The 24935-nt window shown below is 38.6% G+C and overlaps 1 protein-coding gene across 1 annotated transcript in view; it reads right to left on the bottom strand.

Annotated features, from left to right (window-relative positions):
• Window positions 1-24935, bottom strand: part of Nep4 (Neprilysin 4) — a 105697-nt gene that overhangs the window by 66843 nt on the left and 13919 nt on the right. Inside the window, exon 3 of the mRNA XM_067157399.2 lies at window positions 21578-21780. Within this exon, the coding sequence (XP_067013500.2) occupies window positions 21578-21780 (203 nt within the window). The remainder of the gene's footprint in view (window positions 1-21577; window positions 21781-24935) is intronic.

A 24935-nucleotide genomic window follows, 5' to 3' on the forward strand; every position in this document is an offset into this window, starting at 1 on the left:
GCCGAAAGGGTTTGTCATACCAACCACACGCATCTCGTAATCTGCGGGCCTTCGGCTGAGCAACAGTTGCTTTGTAGGCCATGGCCTTTCAAGGCTGTTGTACCATGGGGTTTGGTTCCTAGATATACAGAAATGTACTTCCTTCAAATCAAAGCAAGAGATGGTACAGATCCTGTGGCCCTTTTGGCAAATTGAAGAAACTCGATGCATTTATGCTCATTTTGTAAGTTTATTCTGAAACAGAGGTAATACGCAACTGAATATCATTCAATTTCTTCTGAATCATGTTAAAGAGTATTTCACTTCTTTTCTAAATATATTCCTACCGCAAGAAATAAATTTCATAGTAAATCTGTATTGTCGGTCTCAATAAGAAATAAGTTCTAATTGAATGAGTGACTCCACCTTTACAATACAATACAATGTTGGAAGCCTGAGTACGTGAATATCTGATCAAATAGGGCTTGTTTGTAGGTGGAATAACTCAGTTGAATTGTATTCTATGGCTGGACAATTTTTGCAATCCATATATTATCTGGAAAATCTAAGAAGAAAAAGGAAGGTACGAGACTTTTACAGAATATTGAAATAAACAAAGTGTTTTTACGGCGTCTATTGTTTGTGTTTTGAAAAAATGATTCATAATTTCTTCAGAAAGGATGTAGTGAGTTTTGGAAATTTCATTTTAATTACTGTTGGGGTTAATTCTTTGATCAATGTTAATAAAGATATTTTCATATATATTGAGAAGAGCGCCTTTATTAATTATTTTTAAGATGGAAAGATCTTGTTCAATGTTGGAAAAAGAATGATTGTGTCAGATATGTGACTACTCATGGCTGAGAATTTATCATATTTTTGGCTTAAAATGTTCTGAATAACGAATAGAAAAGCTGCGTCTTGTTTGCCCAATATAGCTGGCGGGACAGTGGGTACAATTCAGTTTATAGACTCCTGAATTAGAGAATTTAGATCTGGTATTGATTTTATGATGATTGAAAAACAAAGTAGAATTATTATTAAAGGTCTTAAAAGCTATATTAAAGTTCTGTCTTTTAAAGAGATTTGTAATTTGATATATCTTATCCTTATCGTTCATCATCATCTTCATTTCCCGTTTCCAGCTTCCTGGGTCGGGTTGTGAAAGGACCTCCATCGCTGCCTGTCTCTCCAACACTCTTCTCCTTTTTTAAGTACATCTTCTGGTTTTCCCCCCCTCTTCCCTATGCACTCCCACACTGAATCTGTCCACCTCTTTTGGTTCTCCTCGTGGTCTCTTTCCTGTTAACTTCTCTGAAAAAGCTTTTTTTGGCACACTCTCTTCTCCCATTCTCATCATATGCCCATACCACTTCAGCTTTGCTGTTTCTATCCTGTCTTGAAGTTTCAAGATTTCTGTCCTTTTCTTTATCTCTTAATTTCTAATTCTATTCTTTCTGGTCTTGCCGTTGATACCTCTTAGGAATTTCATCTCCGCTGCCTGCATTCTGCGCTCCTCTCGTTTTGTTGTAGTCCACGATCCAGCTGCATAGGTTAGTATGGGTTCATAATAGGTTGAATATAATACTTTCTTACATTTCTTCGGGACCATCTTGGTTCCACAGAATACCCCTTACACTCTGGTAGAAGCTATTTGCCTGTTGTGTTCTTTTCCCAATTTCCTCGGTTATCTTTCCATCTTCTGTGATCACACTTCCCCAGTACTTGAAACTTTTAACCACTTCCAGAATTTTACCATTCAGTTTTATCTTTCCTCTTCCTTCCTTCCTTCCTTCCTTCCCCTTGTCATCACTAGAGCCCGTGGCTCAGGTGGCAGCGCGCTGGGTTCCGTGGTTCAAATACCGGTCACTCCATGTGAGATTTGTGCTGGGTAAAGCGGAGGAGGGACAGGTTTTTCTCCGTGTACTCCGGTTTTCCCTGTCATATTTTATTCCAGCAACACTCTCCAATATCATTCAATTTCATCCGCCATTCATTAATCACTGCCCCAGAGGAGTGCGACAGGCTTCGGCAGCCAGCACAATTCCTATCCTCACCACTAGATTGGGGGCTACATTCATTCCATTCCTGATCCGATCGAATGACTGGAAACAGGCTGTGGATTTCATAAAAATGAGAAATATGTACATAAATATGTAACTAAAATTGACAAAATACAGGGTGTTTACAAATGAATATCGGAGATTTAACGCCTTATAATATTGAATACGTTAAACTTACAGTTATACATTATATGTCAAACGAAAGAGCAACTCAAACAGTTTTGTTTATTGGCACCAGTGTGCATGTACGTGCAATGGTTTCGCCGCAATCCGCTAGACAGCGGTAGTAGTACGTTGTTATGCCAGTGAGGTGGCGCACCATCTTGATGGAAAATGAAGTTCTCTGGCTCATTTTCTTCCAACTGAGGGAAGAGCCATTGCTCTAGTGTATCGAGGTAAGAAGTACCAGTTACAGTACGTTCACCATAAAAGAAAGGCCCATAAACCTTTCGCCGGGATACGGCACAAAAAACATTCACTTTAGGGGAATCTCGTTGCATTTGTACCAACTCGTGAGGATTTTCTGAGCCCCAGATGCGCACATTATGAGTGTTTACATGTCCACTAAGGTGAAAGACAGATTCATCACTGAAAACAACACGATTCATAAACTCATAATCATGTAACAACATGTCGTTTGCGAAGTTGGCACGTAATCTGTGGTTTGCCGGCTCTAGAGCCTGTAATAACTGTTAACGGTAAGGACGTAGCTGTAAGCGTTTTCTTACAACTTTCCAAACAGTCGACGCAGGAAGTTGTAATTCATGACTAGCCTTCCGGACTGATTTCTTTGGGCTACAAGTAAACGACTCTCTCACTCGCTCAACTGTCTCTTCACTTAATCTTGGTCGTCCCTTGCTCTTCCCTTTACAAAGGCATTCGGTGTCTTCAAACTTATGATACCATCTGCAAATGTTATTATCACTTGGAGGATCACAACCGAACTTAATGCGGAACGCACGATGCACAGTAACTACAGATTCTGTCTGTGCAAACTGCAAAACACAAAAAGCTTTCTGTTCACTAGTCGCCATCTTTGCTACTACCGCTGTCTAGTGGATTGTGGCGAAACCATTGCACGTACATGCGCACTGGTGCCAACAAACAAAACTGTTTGAGTTGCTCTTTCATTTGACATATAATGTATAACTGTAAGTTTAACGTATTCAATATTATAAGGCGTTAAAACTCTGATATTCATTTGTAAACACCCTGTATGTAGTTAAATATGTAACAAATAAAAAATATTTAACTTGATATCTAAGCTTTATTTGTTGTATTCTTGTACACAGAAAAGTTAAAAATGCAGATGTTATTCAACTTCTAAATTTCATTTGGAGACACAATCACTGTAATAACTAAATAGTTTTCCAAATTTTCTGCGGTCATCGAATGCCTTCTGTCTGTTAGGATGTTCTTATATATAGAACAAGACCTTTCAACTTCATATGAAGTCACTGGCACGTATTTCAAATTGCCTAGCAAAGAAATATTTAATTGTAGACTTGCTCAAGCAAGGAAGGTCATTATCAAGAGCACAGAAATTTGATCTTATCAAACACAAATATGCTTATTAGAAAAATGTTTCTGAAGACTTTGTACGGAGCCCTTTATGGAAGTGAAGCATGGGCAATAACCGAAAAAGAAAGAAAAAAAGAAAGAGAAATGGCGCTTTTGACAAATGGCATTAAACTGAAGACTGACGAAGGGATCACAAAAGAACAGTCACTAAATCTGAGAGCAGAACAATGTGACAAAGTTTGTGCAAGGGAAGATAGATAGACACAGCTCAAGACTTCCAAGAATTGCTACATCAACACAGCTAAGGGATGTGATTCTTTGACAGCATACCTCACTTTAAATTGTTAAATTAGTTTTAGATGTTAGAGATGTACAGGCTTTTAAAACTATTTTCAAGTGTTTAATTAAAAAACTGAAATCAATGTAAAATTAGTGAAAAAGATAATTGTTTTGTTTCAAATGAGCTATATCCTTCAAAATATTTTAAAAATGTAATATTTATCAAAATATTTATTATGCATCAAAATATGTAAAAATATGTAACTTTAAACTCATGGAATAATGGTCCTTTTAGCGTGATTCACCGATATTTTTGTTTTTGTTGTAGCTACATGTATGGGAACAGAATATGTAATTACATATAATCCGGGCTGTAGTCATCACATCACTATTGTTTTACTTTTCTCTGTGCTTACTGTCATCCCAAATTTTTCTATCTCTTGATTCCATACATCTACTTGTTTTTGCACTTCCGTTTCATCCTCACCCCATATCACTATATTATCTGCAAATAACATGGCTTTTGTTGCCTCTCTTCCCAATCTCAGTTTAATGTTCTTATGAATTTCATCCATGACTATGATGAATAGTAAGGGGGATAGTACACTTCCCTGTCAGAGACCAGTTACAACTTTAAACCATTTTGTTCTTCCTATACTACACTAGTGTCCAAAAGTTAAGCATAATCTCTAAATGAGGCCATACCGCCTGATAGGAACAAACAGAAGCTGACTCACACAACATCCTGACACAACTTGTCCACAAAAACAGTGTCAGAAAGGTTCTGATAGCTAAGGTACACCTTTGACAACAACTAACGAAACTTGGCAATGTTTTCCACAACAAAATATGCTGTTACTAGGGTGTACGGTTACCCGTAACGGCCACACATGCTTCGTAGCATTGTGGCATGCTCTCTGTCAGATGGTCAAAGAACTCTTGTGGCAGTTGATCCGATTCCTCCAAAAGGGCAATGTGAAGGTCTTGGAGGGTCCTTGGTGGAGGCTGAGGGGATGCAATTCGCCTTCGCAATGCATCCCAGGCATGTTCTATAGGATTCAGATCCGCAGACCTCACTGGCCAGTCCTTGTGATGAATGTCTTCTCCAGCCAGAAATTCATCCACCAGAGCAGCACGGTGCGGTCGGGTATTATCGTCCATTAAGGGGAAGTCTGGACCAACCGCACATCTGAAGAGTCGAACATGTGGTCTCAGTACCTCATCTCTGTATCTCCGAGCGTTAACAGTGTTCCTCGGACCACCCATGAAAATGTGCAGTTCCGTACGACCATTCAACATGATGCCGCTCCACACCATGACACCACCACCACCATACTGGTCCCATTTCACAATGTTCCTGTGGTTGTATTGGCTACCCGGTTCTCTCCAGATTATAGTGCGACGAGAATCATTCTGCAAACTGAAGCGGGATTCATCTGTGAAGAGCACATGCCTCCATTCATTTATGGTCCAGTTTCGATGTTGATGGCTCCACAATAAACTCACACACCACTCTGTGCTGGAGTGAGCAGGACACACACCGCTGGACGTCGGGCAAACAGCCCTGCTGTTCTGAGCCTCCGGTACCCAGTTTTCCAGGAAACGGCAACCCCTGAGATGGCTGCAAGCTCCACCGACATTTGTCTTGCAGGTGCACTCAGATTTCGTCGGGCGGTTAAGGCCAGATATCGGTCCTGCTGTGGGATGGTTACCCTTGGTCGACCTGGTACTGGCCTACGACTAACATCTCTTGTGTCTTGAAATCATCTCCAAAGCCTGTAAATGACACTTTGTGGCACATTCAAGGATATGGCAACTGTGTCTGGCCTGCTTCCAGGCAGCCGAGTATTCTACCCTGCAAAATGGGGTCCACATGGCATTGTTGTGCCATTATGTTGTCACGTGCACCACAAGGCTACACTCCGCACACTATACCAGGGTAAACACGACTGAGGGAATATGGGGCGCAGGCACAGGCTGTGTTTACCTTGTGGTTATGCCGCTAGTCAAAGCAGGGAACAATCCTTTACTATACAGAGTGATCATGTAAGGTTGGTAGGTGCATATGTCGTTCGATTTTCGGTCTATTTCCTGTTACCTTGCTTACTCGTAACTTATGCTTAACTTTTGGACACTAGTGTAGTCTTCACACTACTAACACAATTTTTGTACATAGCTTTTATCATATCTTATAGTTATTGTAGGTAAATGTGATGTGATTCTCTCTTTTTTTTTTTTTCTTTTCGTTTTTGGTTGTCTTGTAAGAGTGATCATAGGCTTATCTCTGATTTTATTGATGATTTTGTCAATAAATGATTTATTGAAACCATTCTTAATACTTAGGTTATAGATTATGTTAATTTCCTTCTTTAAATTGCTAGATTCCAACATGAGATCACATCGACATTTTTCAAGTTTGAACTCTGATTTTAGCACACTATGACCATCTTTTCAATTCATTTTGTACATTAAAACTCAATGGGACTTTTACTATCCAAATAATTGGTTTTATGACTTACACGAACTGTGTTTTTTTATAAATCCATGTTTAAATGTGACAGATTGAGTCACCTTGACTCTTTAATATTTTGATATATGTCATCGTTTTTAGTATTAAGATTATCATGGGTTTTTACCTCTATAGCTTAGGCTGAAGATGTTTCACAATAGAAGAGACGAAACATGTCCCTTTTCTTAAAATAAAATAAAAAGAGAATATTGTATAGTTATAGTATTGTATTGTAAAGGTGGAGTCACGCAATCAATTAGAACTTATTTCACCGGGCGAGTTGGCCGTGCGCATAGAGGCGCGCGGCTGTGAGCTTGCATCCGGGAGATAGTAGGTTCGAATCCCACTATCGGCAGCCCTGAAGATGGTTTTCCGTGGTTTCCCATTTTCACACCAGGCAAATGCTGGGGCTGTACCTTAATTAAGGCCACGGCCGCTTCCTTCCAACTCCTAGGCCTTTCCTATCCCATCGTCCCCATAAGACCTATCTGTGTCAGTGCGACGTAAAGTCCCTAGCAAAAAAAAAAAAAAGAACTTATTTCTTATTCAATATTTCCTGAAAAACTGAGAGAAGAAATACAAAATTGAAGTCAAAAAGTCTATTTTTGTAGCCTTGTGTTTCTTGGACTGTTAAGGCATTTGAATATGCGCAGTTCATTAATTCAGTGAAAACGTGTATTAATTTCACTCTGTTAGTATGCACAGCAAAAATTAATTTAGCAATTGAGTTGCACCTTACTTCATAATGCTTGGGTATCCTTTGCTCTGCCACTATCCAGCACAGCAGGACATTTTGTTGATCGGTGGAAGAAAGCCATATGCCAGTAATAATAATAATAATAATAATAATAATAATAATGGTGTATGGTTTCCGATGAGGCCTGGTGCAGGTCTTTTGATTAGACGCCTTATAGGCAGCTGCGCATCTATAAGATGAGTTCTAATTCTGAAGTCGGCCCAAACATCCAGCCCCTGAGCCATAGGCTAAAATCCCTGACCTGACCGGAAATACCCCTTTGGGCCAGCAAGCTATTTAGCCATGAAGTAGGACATTATGCCAGTGCACCACATGGCCTCTGTGGCCAGAATGATAGGTATCTCTGCTGAAGTTGACTCCTAGCATGGGGTTCACTGGTTACTATGACAACGATGTCATGTGCATATTTATGAGTGGCCAAGCTTGGCCGTGCGTCTACAACGTCAGTTGTTTTAACTTTTAGAGACTTTACACCATCAATCAGCGTACATACCAGCCTACATACTATGTTAAATTACATCAAATAATCATTATTATACGAATCATTAACATACATATCGCATTGAACATAAGAAAATATTACTTTATTATTAGTTACACGGGAGGAATCTGAACAAAAGGGTACGAAATTTGGCTGTGAACTTCTGATAGGAAATATATTAGGTACTCCATTGGTTTACAGGAAAATCTGAAATGTGAAACAGGCCCGACCTCCCATGCTTCTGCCCAAAAACTGCCCTTGTCCTGTAATTATAAAGGGAGGAATTCCTCAAGGCAATATTATTGGAACTTTATGTTTTCTTATAATTATATACGTGTGAGTAAAGAAGTGAAATCAGAGATAGGACTTTTTTGCAGATGATATACTGAAGATTGTGAGTGACTGAAGAAAGAACTCAATAATGTTGTGACATGGACAACAGACAATGGTATGATATTAAAGGGATGAAAAGTCAGGTTGTGAATTTCACGTAGGAAAAGTTCTCTTGATTTTGATTACTTGGTAGATGGGGTGAAAGTTCCTCATGGGAATCACTTTTAGTACCAATGTGTTAATACAAAGGAAGATCTTCATTGGGATAATCACATAAACGGGATTGTAAATAAAGGTTGCAGATATCTTCATATGGTCACGATGGTATGTAGGGGTTGTAGTAAGGATGTAAAGGTTTTGCTATTTGCTTTATGTCGCACCAACACAGATAGATCTTATGGCGACAATAGGAGAGGAAAGGCTTAGGAATGGGAAGAAAGTGCCCGTGGCCTTAATTAAGGTACAGCCCCCAGCATTTCCCTGGTGTGAAAATGGGAAACCACAGAAAACCATCTTCAGGGCTACCGACAGTGGGGTTCGAACCCTCTATCTCCCGTATGCAAGCTCACAGCTGCGCATTCCTAACCGCACAGCCAACTTGCCCTGTAGGATGTAAAGGAGAGGCCATATAATTCTCTGGTACGGTTCCAGCATATGCGACCCTCACGCGGATTACTCAGTACGAGAACTGGAAAAAATCCAAGAAAAGCAGCTCGATTTGTTCTGGGTGATTTTTGACAGAAGAGTTGTGTTACAAAAATGTTGGAATTTTTGGGGTGGGAAGACTTGGGAGCAAGGAGACAAGTTGCTCGACTAAGCGATATGTTTCATAATTTATAGGCTTCAGGTTCTGTATTGATGGTGTATAAATAAGATTGGTGAATGTTCCTCCTAAACAATACAGTTTATATTTGGTACACAATATTATATAATGGTGCTAGTTTTGGCCCTCAGCCATATAACCATGAATATCTTAAAAATTAATTAACCTAAGCATAAAAATGTTTCTCAACATATACAATTAAAATCTTGTCAGTTTGTTACATTAGAGCTTGGTAAAATGAGTCTATACTTGTGGTGATGACGTTTAAAATAGTCTTGTACACTTTTTAACTCTTACAGTGTAGGTTACTTATGCTTGATGTTGATGACATGTAATTTATGTTATCCATATGTTAAAAAGATGAAAATTCACAATGTGGTACAAAAATATACGTAGGTATTGACAAATGATTCACATCATTGTATGGTGAGTGTCACTTCAAAAAACGTTTGATGATTAGGAGGGAACTTCATTCTCAATACTACTATTTGAGTTGATTGAATTTAACATGTAGTGTTATTGAAATCTGAGGTTGTAGGTCAGTTGTGTATATCTAGCTGAATGTACTGGATGTCTGTAAATACAGAGAATTTATGTAAGAAACTGGATACACAAGGTTAAATGTGTGAGAGGTATGTTAAGTAATGTATTTACTCTGCCTGGTTCATGTGGAACTTCTTAACACTGCGTTAAAGTCATATTGCCTGTTATCATCTGTGTGAGATTCGCTGTTAGGGGAGAGGCCTTGAGCGAGGGGAGGGGAAGGCGAGGTGAAGTTTGTATTCATGGTCAGGGTTGATGTATGTTATGTAGGTTGGAGAACTTTTTGAGAAATGTTTTGGCAATTAACAAGAGTGCAGCACAACATGAATGAAATTGCAGGCCCTACCACTTTAATAATCTTTGATTATGTTGCCATTGATTCTTTTTCTTCTTTGATTATTCTTACATTAGAAGAACATTAATCTATTTAAAAACGGTACATGTTTCATTTTCTTTTGAAAATATCTTCAGCCATGTTCATAGTTCAAGTATAGCAAATAGAAAGAGGAAGTGAGAGCACTTTGACTCGCTTCCCATTACAGCAATGGAGAAACTAGTAGCTATAGTGCGGAGATTTGCCACTGCAGCACAACGATCACTTTGGGTGAACAGATGGCATTGTTTATACTGGGTGCGCACGCTTTTACTTGTAGCAGGAGTGATTTTTTGAGTGTAATAACTATATTTTGGAATATAGTGAGTGTGAATATGCCATCGTGCTTTGTGCCAGGGTGTCGGTCTGCTTACAGGTCAGGTGAAGGTAAACATTTCTTCTCTCCATCTGAAAATGAGGAGCATTTCTCTCAGTGGGCTAGAGCGATCCCACGAAAAGACATGCAGCTTACGCCTAAGTCTAGGATTTGTGAATGTCATTTTTTGGAAGATCTTATTATAAAGGTAGACTCGTTTATTATTAATGGGGAGAAAGTTGAAATTCCTAGAATAAGGTGGGAGCTGTCCCTCACATTTTTCCTAACTTACCGTCCTATTTAAGCAAGTCCCTGAAAATTCGAAAACCGCCATTAAAATGAGAGTTACTCAAAGAACATGTTGGCAAAGACAATATTAACAGTAGTAGCTTAGAATGTGATGAACTAAATTTTCCCTCGACATCTAAAATACTTAATAGTGTCAATAATGTAAAAATAAAAGAACCTGGTCTCAGTTTGCCTTGTAAAGTGGCTGATAGTGACGTTGATGCTTCTCGAACTATTCTAAATTTGAGGAGTCAAGTTAAAAACTTCGGTAGGAATTTAATTAGAACCAAAAAGAAATTAGTTGCATGCAGAGCTAAATTAAAGCAGATTGCAAATAAAGTCAATGTGTCAAGCAAAGTTGAAGACAGTCTTAAGTAACCTTAGCAAGAAACAAAAAAATAATTGTGGACACAATGCTCAAAAAATGTAGCACCATCCCGAAAGGTGTGCGCTATTTTAATGAATTTGTATTAGATAGTTTGCTTTTGAAAATCAAATCCCCTAAGGGTTACAGACATTGTTTGAAGCATGAGTTACTTCCTCTTCCTACCGAAGCTCACTTGAAATGACTATGCAAAGGGTTCAAATGTAATTATGGTGTTAATGGAAATGCCGTGAACGCAATTAAAGAATTTTATTTAAACGAGCAAGATGGAAACAAGCGACTAGGTATAGTGATTAGTGATGAAGTGAAATTGAGAGAAGACATTAGATTTAATACAACTACTTTAACAGATTCACAACTAAGTATTTTTTATTTTCCACTTTGTCGATACATTAGCTGCTTAAGGCAACTTATTGGTTAAAAGTGGTACTTGTTTCATATTATTAACATTTTCAGCCACATAAAAGTGTTTAGATGAAAATTTCATATATTGACAAAGTATCATAGCTTTGAGAGAAAGTGTCCTTAAAAATAGCATAAGAATATTAAATGACAACATTAAAAACAAAATACTAATGAGAAAATATATACATTCTTTTTACAATTGAAAGCGGTTGTCAAAGAAACACTTGTACAATAAGCCCATAGAGAATATGTCCTGATGAATATTCTTTGCTTAAAAAGTTCATGTTAAAGATTTAAAAATATATATATATATATATTTTTTTTTGCTAGGGGCTTTACGTCGCACCGACACAGATAGGTCTTATGGCGACGATGGGATAGGAAAGGCCTAGGAGTTGGAAGGAAGCGGCCGTGGCCTTAATTAAGGTACAGCCCCAGCATTTGCCTGGTGTGAAAATGGGAAACCACGGAAAACCATCTTCAGGGCTGCCGATAGTGGGATTCGAACCTACTATCTCCCGGATGCAAGCTCACAGCCGCACGCCTCTACGCGCACGGCCAACTCGCCCGGTTATATATATTTTAACTTAAGCCAATTTATAAATTAAAAATTATACATTTTTTTTTAGTAATTGTCGAAATGAAGAAATCTAGGTTTCATAATGTGGCTCTTATTATTGTTGGAGATGATAATATCAATAATTCCTATTTGTCAATTCTTTTTAAACCTGCTTTCCTCTGGAACAGTATCTCTTGTCTTTTTATGGTCTTGTGTCTGGTGTAGTAGTGATGTGTTCTTTTTTGTTCAGGTACTTGAGGAGGTGGAGGAGCAGGGGATATTGGTGTGCCATTAACTTCCTTGTTGTTACCTTCTGCTTCAAAGGGGGAGAAAAACGTCGTAGGGCTGTCTGGAGGTGGAGAGATTCCAATTCTTTTTTTCATAATCTCTTTCAAGTATTTTTAAATACACCAGAATTTGATCATATAATGGTTTCTTATACTCTATAGCCTTATTAAGGTTATCATTATTCTTTACAAGTTGGTCTAGATGAATGTACAGATCTTCATATGTGTTCATTAAGCTGCCCTTTTTTAATATTTTTTATGATGGTGAGGTCTTGTTCTTTATGACCTGTCATGTGTGTTCCCATAACTGAGAAGAATCTTCTATGTTTTTCAGCATTCACATGTTCTAAATATCTTACTTTAAAATTGAGACTGGATTGTCCTATGTATATATTCTTGCACTCAAAGCATGTAAGTTTATATATTCCCGAATCAAAAAAAAAAAAAAAAAATTATCTTTTTCAGAGAGATTTACTGTATCATGGTTGAAAATACTCTGACTCATGTTGTTATTGGTGGAAAATGCGATTTTGAATTTTTTTATCTTAAATAAATCTGTTATTACATGTATGTTTGGATTATTATATGTGATTTGATGTATTTATCAGTTTTACCAGGTTCGATTGCTAATTTAGATTGTCGCTTCTCCGAAAATGTATTAATTATTTTATCCATCATGTTATTGTTGAAACTATTCAATAGGGATTTTGCAATCTAGCTAAAGATTTTAAACTTAGATCATCTCACACGACATGTTCGTTTGACATAACCGACATGTATACAAACATTCCAATCAACGAGCTAGAATAACATAGAGAGGCGGAAGCGCTGCCTGGGTGAAGCTAACAGAACGGACGTTCGTCATGTTTCCTGTGGTCACACAAGCAAGGGGGCATGGCCCTGGAATGGCGAAAAGTGTAGAAAATACGCAATTTAGAACCACTGGGGAAGAATTAAAGACTGTTGCCGAAAGCTTAAAGCATGATATAGATGTTGATTCCCATAGGGAATCTGAAATGAGCTAGCTGGAAAATTTATAATGTCCAATAACGGACCATTTATATTGGTATTATAAATTTGCTCATTCAGGACAAATATTTCAGATTCCCTATGGGAATCAACATCTATATCATCTGATGGCCAAGCAGGCATCAATTTTTAGTGATGAGACAAAGTCTCTTAGTGCATTGGCACTGCTGGTGGCTCCAGTTAGCCTACGCAGTGGCCTCCACGGTATGCACTAGCCAGCGTATTGGTAGGTGTGCTAGGTACCAACTGACGAGCCCACCCTAGCACACGAGGGCGAAACGCTGGCAACCAAGAATGAGCTAGCTGGAAAATTTATAATGTCCAATAACGGACCATTTATATTGGTATTATAAATTTGCTCATTCAGGACAAATATTTCAGATTCCCTATGGGAATCAACATCTATATCATCTGATGGCCAAGCAGGCATCAATTTTTAGTGATGAGACAAAGTCTCTTAGTGCATTGGCACTGCTGGTGGCTCCAGTTAGCCTACGCAGTGGCCTCCACGGTATGCACTAGCCAGCGTATTGGTAGGTGTGCTAGGTACCAACTGACGAGCCCACCCTAGCACCCGAGGGCGAAACGCTGGCAACCAAGAATGAGCTAGCTGGAAAATTTATAATGTCCAATAATGGACCATTTATATTGGTATTATAAATTTGCTCATTCAGGACAAATATTTCAGATTCCCTATGGGAATCAACATCTATATCATCTGATGGCCAAGCAGGCATCAATTTTTAGTGATGAGACAAAGTCTCTTAGTGCATTGGCACTGCTGGTGGCTCCAGTTAGCCTACGCAGTGGCCTCCACGGTATGCACTAGCCAGCGTATTGGTAGGTGTGCTAGGTACCAACTGACGAGCCCACCCTAGCACACGAGGGCGAAACGCTGGCAACCAAGAATGAGCTAGCTGGAAAATTTATAATGTCCAATAACGGACCATTTATATTGGTATTATAAATTTGCTCATTCAGGACAAATATTTCAGATTCCCTATGGGAATCAACATCTATATCATCTGATGGCCAAGCAGGCATCAATTTTTAGTGATGAGACAAAGTCTCTTAGTGCATTGGCACTGCTGGTGGCTCCAGTTAGCCTACGCCGTGGCCTCCACGGTATGCACTAGCCAGCGTATTGGTAGGTGTGCTAGGTACCAACTGACGAGCCCACCCTAGCACACGAGGGCGAAACGCTGGCAACCAAGAATGAGCTAGCTGGAAAATTTATAATGTCCAATAACGGACCATTTATATTGGTATTATAAATTTGCTCATTCAGGACAAATATTTCAGATTCCCTATGGGAATCAACATCTATATCATCTGATGGCCAAGCAGGCATCAATTTTTAGTGATGAGACAAAGTCTCTTAGTGCATTGGCACTGCTGGTGGCTCCAGTTAGCCTACGCAGTGGCCTCCACGGTATGCACTAGCCAGCGTATTGGTAGGTGTGCTAGGTACCAACTGACGAGCCCACCCTAGCACACGAGGGCGAAACGCTGGCAACCAAGAATGAGCTAGCTGGAAAATTTATAATGTCCAATAACGGACCATTTATATTGGTATTATAAATTTGCTCATTCAGGACAAATATTTCAGATTCCCTATGGGAATCAACATCTATATCATCTGATGGCCAAGCAGGCATCAATTTTTAGTGATGAGACAAAGTCTCTTAGTGCATTGGCACTGCTGGTGGCTCCAGTTAGCCTACGCAGTGGCCTCCACGGTATGCACTAGCCAGCGTATTGGTAGGTGTGCTAGGTACCAACTGACGAGCCCACCCTAGCACACGAGGGCGAAACGCTGGCAACCAAGAATGAGCTAGCTGGAAAATTTATAATGTCCAATAACGGACCATTTATATTGGTATTATAAATTTGCTCATTCAGGACAAATATTTCAGATTCCCTATGGGAATCAACATCTATATCATCTGATGGCCAAGCAGGCATCAATTTTTAGTGATGAGACAAAGTCTCTTAGTGCATTGGCACTGCTGGTGGCTCCAGTTAGCCTACGCAGTGGCCTCCACGGTATGCACTAGCCAGCGTATTGGTAGGTGTGCTAGGTACCAACTGACGAGCCCACCCTAGCACACGAGGGCGAAACGCTGGCAACCAAGAATGAGCTAGCTGGAAAATTTATAATGTCCAATAACGGACCATTTATATTGGTATTAGCTTAAAGCATTCCGTGGCAGAGCCGGGAATCGAACCCGGGCTTTCGGGGGTGACATCAGTGGCCCACAAGTACTGTACCACTATTATTGTTTAATGTATTTATTATAATATTGGGAGCATATCATGTTTTTCCCATTACCATATCATACTGGGAAGTTGTCCATTACGAAGTATAGCCTAGTTTTAAATACCAATACCGATACCAATGTGAATACCGCCACTTCATCACATTGTGACATGAGGCCATCACGATCAGTTGATTGTAGGGTAGTTCGAAATCATCGCACAGTGACATACGAATAGGCCTTGAAATTGGAACAAGAGTGTTACTCTGCTTGGCTGCTGTGGTTAACCATAAATTACAATAAAAACCGTGGAGTTAAATATTTATAACAGAAAGTCTTGAAATGATAGGGACCTACAATAGGTTACAACTTCATTCTGATCATATTTTTAAAAGTATTGCAAGCCTATGGGTACTGTCTTTCTTTCTTAATCTGTTTACCCTCCAGGGTTGGTTTTTTTCCTCTGACTCGGAGAGGGATCCTACCTCTACCGCCTCAAGGGCAGTGTACTGTAGCGTGACACTTTGGGTCGGGGGATACAGCTGGGGAAGAGGACCAGTATCTTGCCCAGGCGGCCTCGCCTGCTATGCTGAACAGGGGCCTAGTGGGAGGGATGGAAAGATTGGAAGGGATAGACAAGGAAGAGGGAAGGAAGCGGCCGTGGCCTTAAGTTAGGTACCATCCCGGCGTTTGCCTGGAGGAGAAGTGGGAAACCACGGAAAACCAATTAGAGGATGGCTGAGGTGGGAGTCGAACCAACCTCTACTCAGTTGACTTCCCGAGGCTGAGTGGACACCGTTCCAGCCCTCGTATCCGTTTTAAAATTTCGTGGCAGAGCCGGGAATCGAACCCGGGCTTTCGGGGGGTGGCAGCTACTCACGCTAACAACTACACTATAGTGGCGGCCCTCAAGTACTGTACCACTATAATTGTTTAATGTAATTATTTATTATAATATTGGGAGCATATCATGTTTTTCCCATTACCATATCATACAGGGAAGATGTCCATTATGAAGTGTAGCCTAGTTTTAAATACCAATGCAACTGACATCTACAATAAAGGCTGCATAAATTTCACAAATAGCAGTAAAATACTGTATTTGCCATACTTGGTGTACGCTTGACCGAAATAGATGACTTTTCATGGTTGCGTTTCCTTGGTGGTGGGTGCTCCATTGTCTTTGTTTGTAAATGTGAATGAAAATTAAATAGGGTGGGAACGGCATTTGCCAGCAATCGCCGTTGATCATTTGTTTCATACATGTACTTACTGTATCTTCAAAAGATACAGAGCATAAGCGACTGTATTGAGTGGGGTACCATTTATCTCTTTTCGTCCTCACAACTTATTGTTCTGTTAATTTCTTGTTCTTTAAAGGAAACCTGAAACATAACCTGACAAATAATTACCGTGGCTATCCGTACTTTTGCTGGGTAAAGAATAAAATGGGTTTAATTACAAACAGAAATTACAAAAAGTGATCTCGGCTATCATTCAGTAATACTTAAAATACGATATATCCTTGGTTTTATTACTCCGGTTAGTACAACCATACGCTGAGCATACAGCTGGCATTCTTGAAAGCAAGAATCTATCTTTTCACTTTTTAAAACTTACGGAAACTTAGGAAATTAAATTGGCATGCACAATCTCCCTGTCACCTCAACATTATGTTCTCGTGCCAATTCGCTTTGTTTTGACTACCGTTAACATGGCTGCCCCTTATCAACTTGCTTCTGCAGGTAGCGCTGATGTCAGGCATAGAGCCCCTCTGTGTTATTCTAGCTCGTTGATTCCAATAGAAGACACTATCAGAATCATTAAAATCTTCAATTTCTGGTATGCTTATTAATTTGTTCTTTATTAAATTCTTCTTAATGTTTTAGAATTTGTGTTACATCAAAATTATTTTACGTTTAATAACAAAATTTACCGGCAAAAAGGACTCTCAATGGGTGCCCAGCATCAGGAATATTGGCTAACATAGACTATTTGGAACACACAAAGATTATTAATCAAATAGAGGGATTGGATTTTTGGACATGATATGTGGACGATGTTTACGCTATAATAGATAACAGACTCACCGATAGTAAATTTTAAAAAAATATATTGAATAATTTGGGTTCCAATATAAAATTAACTTTAGAAGAAGAAGAAAGATCACTGAATTTTCTAGACGTAGTCTCGAGAGAAGAAAAAGGATTTTCTTTCAAAATACACAGAAAATCCACTTTCACACAGACCACTATCAGGAACAACTCGTTACACCCTGAGGCACAAAAAAAGATCAGCATTTTATAATTACGTTAACAGAGCGTTCAGTATACCATTGTCCAAATCAGAAAGAAATAAAGAACTATTGTTTATCCGACAACATGCCCTATTGAATGGTTTCAACAATAACATGATGGATAAAATAATTAATACATTTTCGGAGAAGTGACAATCTAAATTAGCAATCGAACCTGGTAAAATTAAAAATACATGAAATTCACATATAATAATCCAAACATACATGTAATAACAGATTTATTTAAGATAAAAAATTTCAAAATTGCTTTTTCCACCAATAACAACATGAGTCAGAGTATTTTCAACCATGATACAGTAAATCTCTCTGAAAAAGATAATTTTTTTGATTCAGGAATATTTAAACTTACATGCTTTGAGTGCAAGAATATATACATAGGACAATCCAGTCGCAATTTTAAACTAAGATATTTAGAACATGTGAATGCTGAAAAACATAGAAGATTCTCAGTTATGGGAACACACATGACAGGTCATAAAGAACAAGACCTCACCATCATAAAAAATATTAAAAAAGGGCAGCTTAATGAACACATATGAAGATCTGTACATTCATCTAGACCAACTTGTAAAAAATAATGATAACCTTAATAAGGCTATAGAGTATAAGAAACCATTATATGATCAAATTCTGGTGTATTTAAAAATACTTGAAAGAGATTATGAAAAAAGAATTAGAATCTCTCCACCTCCAGATAGCCCTACGACGTTTTTCTCCCCCTTTGAAGCAGAAGGTAACAACAAGGAAGTTAATGACACACCAATATCCCCTGCTCCTCCACCTCCTCAAGTACATGAACAAAAAAGAACACATCACTACTACACCAGACACAAGACCATAAAAAGACAAGAGATACTGTTCCAGAGGAAAGCAGGTTTAAAAAGAATTGACAAATAGGAATTATTGATATTATCATCTCCACCAGTAATAAGAGCCACATTATGAAACCTAGATTTCTTCATTTCACCAATTACTAAAAAAATGTATAATTTTTAATTTATAAATTGGCTTAAAATATATGTTTTTAAATCTTTAACATGAACTTTTTAAGCAAAGAATATTCATCAGGACATATTCTCTATGGACTTATTGTACAAGTGTTTCCTTGACAACCGCTTTCAATTGTGAAAAGAATGTATATATTTTCTCATGAGTATTTTGTTTTTAATGTTGTCATTTAATCTTCTTATGCTATTTTTAAGGACACTTTCTCTCAAAGCATTGATACTTTGTCAATGTATGAATTTTTCATCAAACAGTGTTATGTGGCTGAAGATGTTAATAATAAATGAAACATGTACCACTTTTAACCAATAAGCTGCCTTAAGCAACTAATGTATCGACAAGGTGGGGAAAAAAAACTTGTGAATACACTGACAGTTGACGGATTTGTTGATTTAGGAGATGAAACTCCCTTCGACAGAAAGAACGTCCTTGCCAATCACGCACTTGTATTTACGTTTGTCCCTTCGTTGCACAGCTGAATCCAGCCTGTAGCAGTGTACGAGTATGCTAGCAAGAATGCAACTCCTGGAGAACTATAGTCCAAAATAATAATTCAGGTCATAATTGAATTGGAACAAGCTGGGGTGAAAGTAACTGGTTTTACGTATGATGGAATTCAGTGTAATAAAAGGACGTGGATGAATTTGGGAATTTCAGGGAAGAATGATAAATTAAAATGCTCCATTGAAAACCCCGCAGATCATCGAAGATGAGTGTGGGCATTTTCTGATTCCGTGCATTTCCACGATAACGTTCTTTGGCTGTATAAAGGCAAAGAGGTGAATTACAACTTTTATAGACAGTTATATCAAATTGACACTTCTCCTGAGTTTGCTGGTCTTCGCAGTTGTCCTAAGATAACATCCTCTCACATAGACCCAACCTGATTTCAGAGGATGAACGCTAGGTTAGCTTTTCAATTATTCAGTAATAGTGTAGCCGACGCAATTAAGCTGTTTAGAGAAATCAAGCCTGATGAATTCAGTGATAGTGAGCAAACAGAAATTTTTCGCACGTGACATCAATAATCTTGCAAATGCTCGTAACTCCACATTGCCCGTAAAAGGGCTTTATAAAGGTTCTCCATCACACAAAATATTGCTTAAAATTTTAGAAAACATCACATCTCAGAAAAACACATTTGCATCTTCAAGAACCTTGGAATCATTAAGAGTAACCTTGAAAAGTACTCTGAAAATGGCAGACTACTTGTGAAGCAGAGGATATGTCCTGACAGCAAAATTTAATCAAGATCCTTTGGAGCGCCATTTCGGTACTTTACGTTCCCTTAGTTGTGACGATCACCCTTCCACTGTGGACTTTTTACATTTACACATGTTGCAGTCTGTGTATATACCTACCAAACTCGCTTAAATTTGACTGCAAATTGTGAGTCAGTGATAGATTCCCCTCTCACTTCATCTGTTAGTCACATCTGTGCAATGGTTAAAGAAAGTGAGTGTAAGAATAAAGAAATCAAAGATTTAGCAGAGGTCAAAATTAAAGAAAAAATAGTACTCATAGACTGGGAAAATGAAATAACTCTTCCTTACGAGGGAAACCTCACAAAACAGAATTTAGTGTTTCACTTGGCAGGCTACATAATAAGAAAAAGTGACAAATACGTTGACTGCTTAGATTGTGCTCGCACTCTTTGTAGTGAACAGGAACTTGAGCTTCCACTGGCAACATTTATCCTCATTAAAGTTTATGGCACGAAGAAAGGCTTGCGATACTTGACATATCCTTCACCGTGTGTGTTTAGGTTGCAAGTAGAAGAAGTTGTCTCAGAAAAATAGCGATCAGAACAAAATTTATGGGGTGATATATTTTTTGCATGTTCGGACAGCATAGACTCTGTAGTTGTCTGACCCACAGACTTTGGATGCTGCAGTAATCACAGATATGACCTTATGGGAAAATTAGTGTTTCATTACATTAAATGCTGATTCTTCTTCCGTACGAAGGAAATAAGGAAAGAGGTGCTATCGTCCAAATCAGCAAAATCGTCCCAGAATTTCTCCAAGGTTTCAAACAACTAACGCTTTCGAGGGTGAGTTAAAACTGTTTGTATATGTCTTAGATTATGTGAAATGCATAATAGTTTCAACTATATCTCAATACTTTGTAAGTCATTTCAGAATTACTGATGTTCAAATCTTTTCAGAGCATAACATTAAGCCATTAAATTAGTGTGTTTACCAGCTTCCTCTATTCAAATATTCCTGGACTGTACACACATGGCACATTAAAGGGAATAATTCAAAGGTCATTCTGGCAACTGGATGTCTTAGAAAATTTATTTCATGTACGTTTTGTATAGTGCCATGCCCGCTTATTGTATTAATGTGAGCAGCGCTGTTCACCCATAGTTACACTAGCGCAATCTGCCGCCACGCCTATTAACTATGAGAGAGTACTCACTTCCTCTTTCAATACACTATGGTTCAAGCATAAAATATGCACAAAGTACAGGTTTCATAGATACCTGCAATTAACAACACACTGTTAAGAACATCTTGTCCTAATTATGGAAAAGGCTTAAAAAACAATGGTCTTTGATTCTTGGAGCACGACATATCTTGTTCGTAAAGGCACATTGCTTGTGAAATCCACTTGATCTTTTGTCTTAAAATTTATCTTAATAACCTTCTGAAGAATGAAGCATTACAACTACCGGTATATACAATTATTCAGGAAAAGAGCGATCAGCAGGTCACTTGCTGTGAGTGGAAAGGGAAAGTTTTTTAAGCCTTTTCCACGATTAGGACAAAATGCTTTTAACAATGTGTTGTTAATTGTATGTATTTATGAAACTTTTACTTTGTGTGTACAGTATTTTAATCTTGAACTATGAACACGGCTGAAGAGGTTTTCAACAGTAAACAAAACATGTACCTTTTTAAAATAGATTAATGTTCTTTCGATGTACGAATAATCAAAGATTATTAAAGTGGTGGAAAGATGGAATTGTTTAACTTGTTAGTTGAGATTTTTACATAGGAATCTGCTTGTCGGGCAGACTCTTGAACCACCTAGCCACAAACTTCATTCCTTGTAAGTGTACCTGAATAATAAATTCTGAAGAGTTTTTGATGTCTGGTCCAATCCATTCTGAAATGAGGATATCGTTATTGTACAGTCGTAGCCTGGCCATGAGGTAGATCCAGTCGAACCTTGAGCCATCCCAGTTAGGCTCCAAGATAGGCCAACCTCCCAGCTCACTCAGCAGTCTCTTCAAGGGCTCCGATCCTCTCCTCTGGAGTATTTCTGTGAAGGCAAAATACAATTCACTTACATTTAGAAGTGACAAAACATCAAGTGATATACAGAAAAGGAACACGTAATACAATAAACGCAACGACAGAACATTTTCGGAAGAGGAGCCAAGGACATTTGGATTATCTCCACCAATATCAGTTCTTCTTGGTCCACTTCATTGTAGCCCATGAGAAGCTTGTTTCTGCTTCCCAGCTTCAACACTCAGTGAGGACCATCTTATGTGGGAACTCTAAGATAATTACATGTTCCTTCTTAGCATTTGTGTCATTACATGGGATCCCAACTATCTCTGGGATCACTGGAGCCATCCAGGCTCACTTGCAGATTTTGGCCAGAGGTTTAAGGCCAGATGCCCTTCCTGATGCCTTGTGATTTTTGAGATGAAAATCTCTGCCCAAGATCAACCAAGATTCAAACCTCAGCCTTCTGGGGGGGAAACCCGCAGCTAAGCCACTGAACTAATGACATCCCCCATCTTCACTTGATTTGTCACTTTTTGTTCCATTCCATTACTTGGGATCCTTTTCTCCTTTTGTGTTTGTCCTATGTTGTAAGTTTTTTACAACCAATATTCTTGTGTCTTCATTTCTTGTCTTTATCCAGCTTTCCTCCTAATCTACACTTCCTACATCAAAATTGAGCATGTGACAATGCTCGCTCTCCTGATGAAGATGGGAAAAAGAAACAAGCTCATCAGAGGCTTAGAAGAATAGGGCTTGATGAGGGGGACTTGAAGATGTGCAGATTGTTCATTCTTTTTCCTTTTGTTCTTGCCTCATTCTTCTGATGCTGCCCTGCCATTCTGTCTGTCTTATCATGCATTCCTTTTCATATACTGTACTTATATACAGAAAATACCTCTGTAGGAGATACACTAAACCACAGATTAATTAAAGCAGTTCGTGCTGAAACATTACTCTGGAGGAGATTCTGGAGATTCTTCTCATTCCCCAGAAATTATTTGCTAGCTTTGCCCTATTTTGAGTACAATTTGTAAGATAATTCAGAAATTACTGTAGCCAGGAAAAATTGTAATTAATTAGCCAAATCATATGAATTGGAGTTACTTATTGCTGGTATAAGAACAGAATACAACAGACTGCACTGAGCTGGACATGTGCTGAGTATGCAGGATAACAGAGCACCATTAGATCTACATAAGGGATCTCTTAATGGGAAAAGACCTTCAGAAAGACCCCAAAGCACCTAGAAGGAGGAGATCAACAAGGTATGCCGGACCCTCCAAATTGATAACTGGGAAGAGCGGGTTCAAGATCGAAAAGTATGGAAGAGGATTGTGAGATTTGCACAGGAACTTCACGTCCCTCAGAAGCCTATGGAGTGAGTGAGAGAGTGAGTGAGTGTGGTATACGAACAACATAAACCACATTTTTGTGTCAGAGTTACGGAAGTCAGTGGACAAAACCTTGACTCAAGTTTCCGAACCATGTGTTTATACTTGCTTTTTGTAACCTGGAGTTAGTAAATATAAAGTATTGATTTGGGCTTGAAAATATTCTGACATTGTCTACCAACTTTTGAAATGCTTAATATCCATACAAAGTATATGTACTGTACTGTATATATGTCTAGGAAAGAGAGTTACCATGTATGCATTGATAGAGTACATATAAAAGCAGCCTTGGTTGTCATTGCTGACAAAGAGACACTGTTGAGAGGGACACAGGTGATGTGTTCCCGTAGACCTGAACACCAGGTGATGTCCCATTTGAGGACAAGAGGGTGGGAAGTTGCAGGTTACACTGTAGAACAATAATCAAATATGATTTCAGATCCATGTTATGGGTTTTGCAGGTACTGTGGTGGTCGCAAATTTGTTTTGGTAGAGTGTTGATAATTAAACTGGGCAGTCTGCATTAAAGCTGGTAGATGATCTCAAATGAAGTGCGGTCAAGATGACATTGTTGGTGTTGTTGGTGCTACTGGCAAGTCTCACAGCAGTTGTGTTTGCAGGAGAAATTCTGCATGCACATACATAATTTTATTGCATTATAATAATCACATTACTTTAGCTATCGTGTGTCTGTGTGTCAATACTCTATCAGATGACAGGTGACCTACTGCTGAGTTTTAATTAATTTTGTTAATAATTGTTTATAGGAAGGGAAGTTAGGGATTGGAATAATTTACCAAGGGAGATGTTCAATAAATTTCCAATTTCTTTGTGATCATTTAAGAAAAGGCTAGGAAAACAACATATTGGAAATCTGCCACCTGGGCAAGTACCTTAAATGCAGATCAGTGGTGACTGAGTGAACACAGATTGCTTCATCCGAGATCTTTTACATGTTGACATTAAACGACATGATTGCTGGATGGACTCTTCCTGCTTCAAAAACTTGACCTCTAGAAATAAACTTGTGATCTTGGGATCTGGAGACCAACACACTGTCAATGATCCTCAGAGACAGGTGGTGTACTATATTTATTTAATCCTAAGGCAATCACACATAAATACAAATCTACTAAACTACACTTTGAGGTCCATATTCTGCAGTCAGGTCAGGGTGCCGAAGGCAGTGCTGGATAGACTATTCATCTAGACCACAGTTGAGCAGCTGTGTTCAGTCCGAAGCCTGCTGAGATGACACCAAAGCTTTCCTGGGAGATCGAAACCCTTTGGTAGGCATATGATCCAATGTTTTTATAGATCCCTCATCTTCCCAGTTTTGATTTAAATTAAAGCCATTCACAATGAGTTTGCCTGCAGTGACACAGGCTAATCTTGTCGTGATGGATGGCAGAAAGAAACTGACGCTGCATAGCACTTGTGGCTCAGCACAGGTAGCAGGTGTCAACACACTGTATCTCTCTGCATGTACATACAGATGCACAGTACTCAGCAGCCAAGTAGACAGGAAGTACCACAAAGTACTTAGATTTTCCCATGAGGCTTATAATCATGAAGTTTCAACCCTTTCAATATCACATATAATTTACAAAGTTTATGTAATCTTAATTCCATACGGAACCAATAATGAAATTTATAACTTTCAATATCACCTATATACAGTATATGTGTATATATATATATTTACCATTTTCTTTTGCATCACACCGACACAGGCAGGTCTTATGGCAGCAATGAGATAGTAAAGGGCTAAGAGTGGGTAAGAAGTGGC

This window comes from Anabrus simplex, chromosome 13 (genome assembly GCF_040414725.1).
Source record: "Anabrus simplex isolate iqAnaSimp1 chromosome 13, ASM4041472v1, whole genome shotgun sequence".
Classification (NCBI taxonomy): domain Eukaryota; kingdom Metazoa; phylum Arthropoda; class Insecta; order Orthoptera; family Tettigoniidae; genus Anabrus; species Anabrus simplex.